Source organism: Artemia franciscana, unplaced genomic scaffold (genome assembly GCF_032884065.1).
Source record: "Artemia franciscana unplaced genomic scaffold, ASM3288406v1 PGA_scaffold_38, whole genome shotgun sequence".
Classification (NCBI taxonomy): domain Eukaryota; kingdom Metazoa; phylum Arthropoda; class Branchiopoda; order Anostraca; family Artemiidae; genus Artemia; species Artemia franciscana.
The window spans coordinates 1516646-1528249 of record NW_027062676.1 but is presented as its reverse complement, the minus strand read 5'-3'; the positions used below and the strand labels follow the sequence as shown (position 1 = coordinate 1528249).

General features: G+C 34.8%; 1 protein-coding gene across 1 annotated transcript in view; it reads right to left on the bottom strand.

Annotated features, from left to right (window-relative positions):
* Positions 1 to 609: 609 nt before the first annotated feature.
* LOC136041811 (malonate--CoA ligase ACSF3, mitochondrial-like) overlaps positions 610 to 11604 on the bottom strand; it is a 41941-nt gene continuing 30946 nt past the window's right edge. The window contains exons 7-10 of the mRNA XM_065726574.1: positions 9956 to 10198; positions 7951 to 8129; positions 6439 to 6546; positions 610 to 778 (exon numbers count right to left, since the gene is read on the bottom strand). Coding sequence (XP_065582646.1) covers positions 707 to 778; positions 6439 to 6546; positions 7951 to 8129; positions 9956 to 10198 — 602 coding nt within the window. The 3' untranslated portion in view covers positions 610 to 706. The remainder of the gene's footprint in view (positions 779 to 6438; positions 6547 to 7950; positions 8130 to 9955; positions 10199 to 11604) is intronic.

Here is an 11604-nt window from a genome sequence, read left to right as displayed (position 1 = left end):
TAGGGACGAAAGCTTTTAATTGACAGTGAACAGATATAAAAAATTTTAACTGGATATTTCGAACACATATACAGTGTTCGTCATCAGCAGTAAACTGATGTTTTACTGTTGATGATGAACACTGCATATGTGTTCGAAATATTCAGTCAAAAAAAGTTTTATATCTGTTCACTGTCAATTAAAAGGTTTCATCCCTATTTTGAACTGTTTTACTTTCGTCATGGAAAGGCAGTGTGGTCTTCGAAGTTATCTTATTTACAGAAATTCTAATGATTTAATATATTTATTTCTGAAGAACTTTTGATCACCTTATATTGCTTCAAGCCTTCATAGAAACCAAATTATGACATAACAGTAACCAAAATGAAAAGGATAGGCTTTGTTTATCACAACAACCCTCGAAAAAACTCCCGGGCAAATGAAGTTACTTTTGCAATTTAGGTCTATAATAAAATGAGCGGAAATACAATAACGGGTAAAACTCTTCCCAGTCTTAATTGATAATTTAATCAATTATTATATTTTCCTTTCCTTTTAATTATAAAGGAAAAGACAGGGTTGTCTAAAAAAGTATCTCACCTAATATTACAAATAACAACTTGTAAAAAATAAAGCCTACTTTGTATAATTCGACTCTTGTCAATGTATAAAGTGTAAATAAGGTCAAACATGGTAACTGCTTCTGTCCCTTTTTGTTTATTCTTGATTAATCGTAGGTTTTCATAAGTTCTTTCTTGTTCACTTTCCCCATAGCGTTTCTAGGAATTTCACTGACGACCTGAAAAATAAAAATCGTTTAGTCTAAATGGTTAATGAAGCTTAATTATTTACAACTAGTAGCAAAGTCTCTGTAACGACGTCACCTAATGACGAAATTCGAAGTCGCCTTATCAGGTACGTAAATTCTAAAATAACTGAAGCTGAAGTCTGCATGACACTAACTCCTATAAAGATATACGCGTATTTCCAGTTACAAACATGGATAGATAAATTTTTGGCTTCTAAGGACGTTTCCTTACGTAACAGTCAAACTTCTACCACGAAAGTGAGGAAACTTCACCCCAGCAAACGAAAGGTAGTTCAAAGAATTAAAATCAGGATAATTTATATTGAATGAATGGGTTTTTTAGCAAAAAAGTACTAAATTTAGCACCTAATATTTGCCTTCTGTAGATGATTTAATCAATTAACTTATATTTGTTTTTTCTGATTTTTTTTAAGAATATTTATTTTTTAACAACCTTTTTCGTTGTTTGGACCATTCAGTAGAAAAGAGATAAACGACCAGAGAAAAGAGAAGAATATTGGTTGAAGGGATAGATGATATGATAACATACAATGACGGTAAGCCTTTTGAGCTTGGTAAGTCTAAATTTGGAAAAGTCCCAACTTGACTATGGTGTCCTGTCATATATAGACTAGAAGTGTCCATAACTTTGAATAGATGCACTAAGTATGCATATTAAGTGCATGCATTACACTTGTACTTAAATTCATTTGTGCAAAAGTGACTGAAATATTATTTGTCTAATTCGAAATTTGTCAGACAAAATGAGTTCACGTGTCACCTCTGATACACATGCCATAGATCAGCCATCATTGCGTAGCATGGTGTGCTATATTTTCCTTAAAAAAGGTAACAAAGCACGTATTTGCAAATCAAATTATATGCATCAACCTCCAGTTCATTCCTAAAAAAAATCAACAAAAAAACGTTATTTGGCCATTTTGGTCACGCAATTTTGGATGCAAAATTCAACACATTTAATGCACAAAAAAATACATCCTCTATGTTAAATAAATTAATTTTTAGCTGCTTCTAAATTGTGCTGTCTTTTTATGTTTTTGGCTTTTTCGTTTTTTCATTTTCAAATTTCACATTTAAACTTTCTGCCAAATTTTATCTAAATTGATTCTAGGGCGATCAAAATTTCATTTATTAGCATTTGCAACTCAATTTAACATACAAAAATTTGCTAGCGAGAACTGGACTGCAGACAAAATCTTGAGTCGACAGCTGTTGTTAAAGCTAAGTAAGAAAAGAGAAAATGATATCACAAGAAGCTATTACAAAAACCACTAAATAACGTTAAAACCGAGCCCAATTACGAATTTTATCCTATTGTAATGCTAGCAAAACTTTTAGTTTTTCTCTTTTTCTATTCATTTTGACGCGCGACTCAAGAACGAAATCTATTAAGGCTTTGTGATGTTACTCTGAACATGTACAATATGACAAAGATTAAGGCTTTTCAGACATCAAAAATGAGTATGAAGATCTGTGTTTGATCGTCTTCCTTTTTAAAGGTTTTAGTGATTCTGTCGACGAATGAACAGCATTACGTCGTAGGAAAAGCTCGGTTGATTTTTGACGCAAATAATACGCCATGACCATGAGATTCGTTCATGAGAACAGCTTTGGGTTGTGGATCCCCTAATTTGTCAGGCAAAATCTACAGTATGAGTTGATGTGAGGTTTACCAAGGAGAGATGGCATATTATGAACAAAAGCGTATCGGCTCAGGTATAGCGCGGTTGTATGTCTCTTGTGGAACAATATATTCTCGCCTTGTTTTAAAAGGAGCATATGTTAAAAAGGTTTGCAGTGGGGCAATTCTTGCTAATCTATGTCGAAAGGATGTCTCTTAGGGGAAAGGGATGATGGCTTACATATGGAGGATGATGGCTTACATATGGAGGATACATTACATTTTTGCACCTTAGTCTCCTCTACGATTACAGCTTAATCACATGTGGCTGGGTTCGTAGATTTGCATAACTTTTCCAATTAGGGCATTGAGTACTGTTTTTACTTGGAATATATCTATGTTTTCAGCTTCATTCTTAAAAGGACAAAGGGTATGTGGAGTTTATTTTGAGTCGGAGAACAGTGTTGCTTGTTTTAGGGAGAATTTGTTTTAATGTTTCAAGGGCTAAATTAATACCACGGCTTTTCTGCGGACAAAATGCTGATTTCTTGTGGGAGATTTATAGACCAGCAATTGGGTTAAAAATTTGAGATTGATCTACACTGTCAAGAATATTGGCGCAATCACATGTAGACAACAATTCAACAATTTGATCAGATTGACCTTCTGATTTCCTATTTATAAAGTAAGAGGGGAATTCATTCTGGGCTTACCATCCTAGCTTCGTTAGAATGACTCAGCGTTCGGCAAGTAATTCTTTTACACTGGATATTGATTGACTGGTTGATTGATTAGCATTGCTCTGGTGATTGGGGGAAAATTGTGAGTATTTGTCATGTTTGGGACCGTTATTAGTCCGTAGTTCCAAGGGTATTAATAATATAATATCAGGACTATGGTTTCTTAAATATTCAATTCATTTTCCTACTTGTTTGTTGTGTTTCCCTCCCTTCTCCGTCTGTCTTATTAGGAAAAATTCCCTGGATGAAACCGATAAGTTTTAGGCTTTTCTTCACAAGGATGACTGCATTACCCCCTTGTTCACCGTTTTTTCTATCTTTTCTATACACGTCAAACTTGGGAGATCTCAAATATCTACTTTCATTAAAGTACCAAGGACATCAAAAGAAAAATGTTTTTGGCCCCCTGGACACATCTTAATTCTATTCATACCTAAAAACAAAGATTTTCCAATATTTTTCCTTTTGATGTTTTAAACTAGTAAATTGATTAGGACAGTATCACATTTTTGTCAGTGTTGCCTCGCTGAAATGTGAAAATAAATAAGCAAATCTGATAAGTTGAATTTGACAATGCTTTTTGCCCATGCAAATTCAAATATTCACAGTATGCTCATTCCCAAAGACTACTACACTTTCAAAGGAAAGCTACACATTCTTAACCTGTTTGGCGTTAAATACATATATTTTTTTTTCACCAATGTTGGTATTTTATCATTAAAAGATCTAATGAAAGATATAAACTTCCATTATAATACCTTTGTTGCCAACTTACTGTTGTCCATGATTAGAACTGAGGTAGTAGAGAATCTGTAACTCGTTTAGGATTTTAACTAGTTTCAGATTCTTCCAAAACTGACTGGTTGAGGTATTTAAGTGTGAACTCCTCCCAAATACTTTCTTTCAAAGGTTAGGTCATACATGTTTTAGATACTACAGTGCTAGAGAATCAATATTTTGTTAGAGTAGTGTGGTAAATATGGCCTATAAATGTAAATTTGATTCCAGAAAAAAAAATAAAGTTCTTGGTCAATTACTTTTTTGAATAGTCGTTTTTTTAAGGAAACTTTTGGTAGCTGTCGTGCTGCAATCTTAATCACATTGAAACAAGGGGTTGGTAGGGTGTTTGAGTGTTGGAATTCATTGGTCTCATAGTGTAATAAGTATGACTAAATGAATATAAACTATTATTGATTAAATGTTAAAAAATATTCCTTTAAAAAAAAACCAATTTTTGGTTCGGTGTAAGGTCAGTTAACCATAGAAAAGTACCTGGCAGGAAAAATATGGTTTTTTGGGAAAGTATAAAAAGTAAAGTTATCTAGCCTTGCCTCTTGTTTTTAAGTCATTTGTCGTCTAACTATACTGCAATCAAATGAGATAGCATAAGTCTTAAGTAAGTGTGGTTTAGGTTTCAGGCGTTTTTATAAGTGTTATTGGTTGTCTCGTGCTTGCCCTGCATTTTCAGTTAATACAGTAGTTGAGAGAGAAACTTGGATGTCCTTAGTTTGAACTCGGTCAGGACCAGCGCATACTTGCTTAGGCACTAGGGATCGACTGCGGTGTTTCCGATATTACGCCTGCGGCTGCTAGTACTGGGTGTTTTTAAACCGGCGGGCTCGCCTTAACAAGCGTTAGGGACCCCCGAGAAAGATTCACTCCAGGCAGTTAACCGTTGGGCTAGTACAGTGTTCAGTTGCAGCGAACCGAGTGACCAAAAGCATTACAATAGTATATGGTTTAAGATTACCTGTTAGCCTGTTTGTAGTTATGGAATTCCTGGAACTTACACATTTCATGATAGAATTCAGAATCTGTGAGTGTTACTTCGAGTTCATTTTTGCGAGATTCATAGTTATATTTTCTTTTGGGCCTGTCTAAGTACTTAAAGTCTTTCTTTATATCTGGGACACAATTTTCTGTCTTGAAATATATGGCTGCCATCATAAAGGGCGTATTTTGGAGCTGAGTTATAAGGATTTGCTTAGAAGTTGGGCAAACTGTACACTTTTTGCAGTTTTGCATGTTCTTTGCAGGTTTTGGTGTTATTTCCAAATTTGAGACAATTAACACACTGTATGGGCTTCCCTTGATATACTTTGTAAGTTTACGGCGGACCAAGCAAATATACATTTTTTGCAAGTGCATTTACTAGGCAAGATAAACAGAACGCTTTGGGTTTTGAAGTACTCTTTTCCATCTGGTCTGAGAAGGAGAAAACAGAAAAAAAAAATTATTTTCCCCTGTTATCAAGGCTCTCCAATCTGTTATTAAGGCTGACAGCTCAGTGGGAATATTATAAATTTCAATTTTTGCCAGTGTTTGAAGGGATCAATGCTTCACCTTCACAGGAATGTTAGAAATAGATTTCAACCCAAAGACTTTATGGCATCATTATCATTATATTGAAATAGCACATTTAAGGCGTTATTGCTGTTTACGTTGACAAGAAAGTGCTCATTCCAATTTTAATTATCTCAATAATAGGCCGTTGTAGAGTTGAGGTAGGTTTGAAGTGTGCTATAGGGTTAGTATTACTATTATTGGGATTGGTAGTATAAAGTTTTGACTGGTAGTCTCAGATGAACTGCTTGATATTGTGAGAATCTGTCAGATGAACTGTATGACGGTTCGAATGAACTGTCAGACTTTTATAATTTTGTTTACGTCTTCATAGAAAACATCTTCCTCAGTGCTGGTGGAATCTGGTCCCTTTGTTGTCAACAGTCATTTTGCAGCCTAAACATTCAGTCATACTAGCTTTAAGTGCTGAAGAAGAAGGACTTGCAGGACCTAATTTCGACACAGAGTCAAGGAAACTCTTTAGACGATTTTGGGTACAGATAGTAACATTGCTAATCAAAATAAAAGAAAAATATCTGGAATATACTTAATAAAAAGAAATATTATTACTTTTCCAAAATCAATACTTTCTAATCTCAAAAACTTTGCCAATTCAAATAGGATTGAAAGGACTAATTGGTAGCCCATTTTTGAACTGGAACTGGAGGATTCCATTATTTCAGAAACTATACATGACAGTTATTTCGTAAATTGTGTAACTTTTAAAGTATTTTCTTTTTATTTCTTATCTTAGCGTGGAACTATAAACCAGCAGATATTCTACTAGTTATGTGGCATAGCAAAAGCCTGCGTGGCACAGTGGATAGCGTGTTGGAACTATGTGGCATAGCAAGGTAAAATATTAAAAGGAAAAATAAGAGGCAAACAGTAATATTTAGCTGTCCTTAAACAAAAAAATTCCTTACCTTTAACTCAGCTGGTAGCATATACGACGCCATCTTATCACTTGCCCAACTCCGAATCTCTTTCAGTGTCAGTTTAGATCCGGGTCGAAGAACAATCACAGCTGCAACCTAAAATTATAAAAAGATTTTACATTGATGGAAGAAGATGTGCCAACTCCTGGCAAGATAATACGAGCAAGAAAGCTTACAACACAAAAAATGGAAGTTTCTTGCAGCCAGACACTTCAGATGAAGACAATGACGTACAATTAGCAATATTTGGATAAAATATACAAATCCGGAATCTCACAAGACGAACAAAATTACTTACCAATTTTGCTGCATGAATCTTTGATCCTGGTAAAGAAAAGATGTGTGAAAAAGAAGAATAGCACTTGCACAGCTTATATTAACTTCGCTGACAAAACGAAGAGGAGGGGCGTAAGTCCCAGGGGTTAGCACCCGTATCTTAATCGGCCGGTAAATTATTTTTCTATGATTTTAGTCTCCTTTAACCGTTTCAAATATCTTTGTAAAATGACATACCAATGTACCATGGTGACTTGACGCCTTGGAATTCTTTTACACTGGAATTCTTTTTTTTTTCTCTGTCTCTCTCTTCGTTTCAGACTTGTCATATGTATGTCAACAATGGGGTAATGTAAATAGATTTTCTATACAATTTTTTATGGTCCAATAAACATTTCATAACAAGAAAATTGAAGTTCACTACGAAACATCTATTTCCTACCAAAAGTATGTTAATATCATAGCGATTATCTTTACAATTATCAAAAGAGTTATCAGATGTGCGTGTGTGTTGTTTTTGGCATGAAAGTGGTACGTTTGACCAAGTCTTATCTAAAGAGAGCAAAAATTTGATAAATAACAATTAAGCTTATTTTGATTGCTTTATTTTTTTTTATTCTGACAAAAAACATTATTCTAAAATTTTTAATATCTATTTATATTCTATAAAAACTATAACAATATTAGTTTTAACTCCTCGCCAAAGTTTACTCTTTTATCAGTTTTAATAGGTATCTAATCTGGTCTTTAATAACATGCAAACCCAAAAGCTCTTTTTCAGTTTTTTCCGTCTTCTGTTTCTTCAGTGTAACTGCTTTTTAAATTACCAAACGGTAATTAAAACTTTTTAAGTCTACAAGCCCATCCTTTTACCATCTTTTAGCAACTAATTATATCTTAGCTACTACTCTACTTATGAGCTTAACTACTCTACTTAGGTACATAACTACTCGATTTAGGCACTTATGAAGTACTACTACTACTACTTAAGGTAGCTCCTATTACTACTTATATTAGATCCGTGAAGGGAACGTTTAAGTAGAAACTCATTCTATTATAATCAAAACAGGTTGTTTCAAAAAAGGTATTGTAATCAACGGTTCTAAAGGTCGTTGGTTTCGACCAATATTTTAACTCATCGTTTTGGGCTTGAATTTCATCCCTCTAATAACCTTGCCAAAAGCAGAACACCCTTCTTCCTTTTTAAAAGTACTTAAAATGTACCTTCTGGCCCCAGGTTATATCAGGCCTTCCAATGATAGCGCAGTCAAGTATGTCGCCATGTTCAAGTAATATTGTTTCTATACTTAAAGCTGATAGTTTATAGCCACCACTTTTGATAATATCAACGGACGTTCTTCCCAGAATTCGATAAGCACCGTTTTTGTACTCAGCTGTATCTCCTAAAAAATAAATAATAATACTAAAAACCAACGGCATTACAACGTACAGCTTAATGACCAAGCCTTTGCATATTATTAAGCTTTACCGAAGGCTGGCTAAGATTCTCACTCAACTAAGCTCTTCCATACGTCGCAAACCAGGTGCAATATATGTATATTAGTGTCCAGTTATACGGTACTGTCTTTTTACGTGGTATAAAATCACGACAAAGACAAATAATTAATATTGACTAGGTTTTTTTTGTGCATGGATGTCTACTATTACATTCAAAAAGAACTATCGATATTTTGACTGACGAATTCAGAATCTTCAAACTGAATTATTAGGAGTTTCAGAAACTCACATTCCATGGGTAGGAAACATGAAATTAGGTGACATAGACTTTGTTTACCCAGCAAGGAAGGATGGGGTACATATACAAAGAGTAATGACAGTGCTGACTCAGACGAATTTTACTTACAGTTACAAGAACAAAATAGACAGGGTCCAAGGTACAAAAATGGTGTCTTTATTAGGAGATTTTAAATGTTTTCCTAACCTAGGTAAATTTGATGTACGAAAAGAAAACAGTAGGCTAATGGATACAGACTACTACAACTTTGGACGTATAACAATCTAGTTATAACCAATACAGAATTAGGTCATAAAATGGCTCATAAATCAACATGGTATTCACATGATGGTAAGACAGATAACCTTATTGATTATTTTATTTATAACCGAAGACCGGCAGAATAGGAGTGCTGTTATTGATGTTAAAAGTAAAGATCACCGTCTAGTAGCGTCTAGGGTTAAATTAAAGCTTAAATTTAGCAAGGGTAACTACCTTCCAGGAAGCTATGACGTTGGTAGACACCAGGATTTCAGGAACAGTACTAAACTGGAGTTTAAAATTTGACAATGTAGAAAATGGATGGATTAATTTTTAAAAAATAGCGTGTAAATAGTTTGTTAATGAGACTGTTAAATGTTAAAAAGACTAAGTCGCTAAGACTAGGGATAAATGAAGACGAAGAGGTGACGTTGAGTAACCACAAGACTGATCAAGTGGACAGCTCAACTTACCTTGGTAGTATTATTAGTAAGGGATATTAAAAGTAGAATAGCCAAGGCCCAAGGTGTTTTTTCGTACTTGAAAAAAAGTTTGGAGGAACAGGAAGATAAGTCTACAAACCAAGATTAGAATATTGGAGGCTTCAGTTGTTTTGAGTTTCTACTTTCTTCTATTCCAAGATAAATTTGATTTAGAGAGTAAGTACGTTGGGTGAAAGAAGACGGTTTCAAACATAACGAGATATTCAGCAAAAAAAAATCGTTGTCTAAAATACATTCATTTGATGCAAGTTCTCAGCTTCAACGGGCTTACAACTAATCTCTTTAGTTATTAATGCTCAATTAATTATAGAAATTTTAAACATCATCCAAAGAAAATAGGAAGAGAACTGGAATTAAACAGGATCCTTTCAGGAATTGAAACTACCAGTGTCAAAGACATTATATTTTGTCCAGTTGAACTAGAAAACAAAATATAAGTATAAAACTGGTGCTAGAAGCTTTATAGCCATAATATAGAACGAAACTAAAAAAGCATGAGTAACTTTAGGATTATACTAGAAAACAGTAGACGGTGATTTTTCGTCTTGCTCTTCTTTTTTTCTGAGAAACTCAAGTTTCCCATCTTACTATTTTCTAAAATTTTTTAATGTCAAACTTATTTCTATAAACAGTTTGAAGTTAGGAAGATTCATCGAAACGTTAAGTCATCTTGTTTTTCAAGTTTTGAATATACACAAATTACATGTTTTGTATATAGAAAGCTACATACCAGTTCGAAACCATTTGTCAATCGTAAACTCTTTTGATGTTTCTTCCGGTTGGTTCCAATATTCTTTGAAGACTGATGCTGACTTAATCAAAAGTTCACCAATGTATGGGGATTTTCTTCCCTGAGTTATTGTAGTGCCTTTGGATGTACCATGACACACAACTTCATACTGGCCATTAGGGGCAGATGGTGTGAAATTAACTATTCTCACATTAACTCCTGGTAAAGGGGTGCCAACATATCCTGGAAATAAATCTTTCTAATACCAAAAATGACATCGAAATGAATCTTATGCAAATAAATGAAGCAGAATATTATTGTGAATATTAAGATGAATATCAAGACAGTAGATATATATTTTCTTTTCTCTTATTTTCATTAATATTCTTGTATACAGTTTGTGTTTTCTTTTACTTTTTGTTTGTATGTTTGTTTCTTTTGTGTTAGTTCATTTTGGTCCTTTTTTCTGTTTTTTCCCGTAGATAAAGGCTTCCGGACGTGAAGCCGAAATATTACGACCTTTATTATTATCAATGAAAAAAGAGTTATTTTTTATTTCTCCACTGTCTTACTGAAAATAATACCCGTTATTCTTTATTTTCATTTCTTTTTAATGGCAAAACAAAGTGAGCATTATCTAAAAGAAAAATCCTTACCTTAGACCTTAGTTCCTCCAACACCATCCAGGGCGCATAGGGCAAGATCGAGACTCCGCCATTCTTCTCGAAGCTGGACAGCGGCTAATAGATCCGCCCAGTCTGGCACAATAGCAGTGTTTATTGTCGCTCAGCATTTTTCGTACGTCCGGCGTAGAGTATTCATTGGCCTGCCTCTGCATCTTGAGCCTCCTGGATTCCACTGGAACGTCATCTTCGGTAGACTACTGTCCGGCATGCATAGTACACAACCAGGAAAGCGCTAGCGTCTGTACTTGATTGTTTCTGTGACAGGTGGTTGCATGGCACAAGTTCGTATTTCTTCGTTGGTGACTCGGTGGTAACAGTGGACGTGCAGCAATCGTCGGAGACAGTAGTTCTCAAAGGCTAGCAGGATTTCTTTAGAGTTTGGTCAAATTTCCAGGTTTCACATGAGTAAAACAGTATGCTCATCACGTTGCTGTTGGAATCTCATTTTGAGCCTTAATGAGAATTTTGGAGATTTCCATATTGATGAGAGCCGATTCAAGCCAGTCTGTACCATCCCAATTCTGCCCTGGACCTCTTTATCTATGTTGCCTCTCTCTTCAACTATACTGCCAATGCACCGAAAGCACGATACTTACTTGACTCTTTTGCCCGTATGGCAGATCTTGAGAGGTTGCAACGATGCCCTAGCAACTCTTGAACTCCAAAGTTTGGAATTCCATTTGAGTGACCTTATCCTGAGGTTTGGCAAAATGCTGCTGTCTAACCCTGCTCACCATGACATTTTACCCCCAGAAGCCCTGACAGTCAGCCGTGCGAGACAGAAGCTAAAACTGGTGCCTGTGCGTGCTTGGAAAAACCGCTATCAGAACTCTTTCGTCCCTTTTTTACGTCAATATATAATAGTGCATAATAACAGTTTTTGTATTTCAATATTAAATTAGCCATCTGAGCTACGATTGTTGTTTAAATAAACCTTTCTCTCTCTCTCTCTCTCTCTCTCTC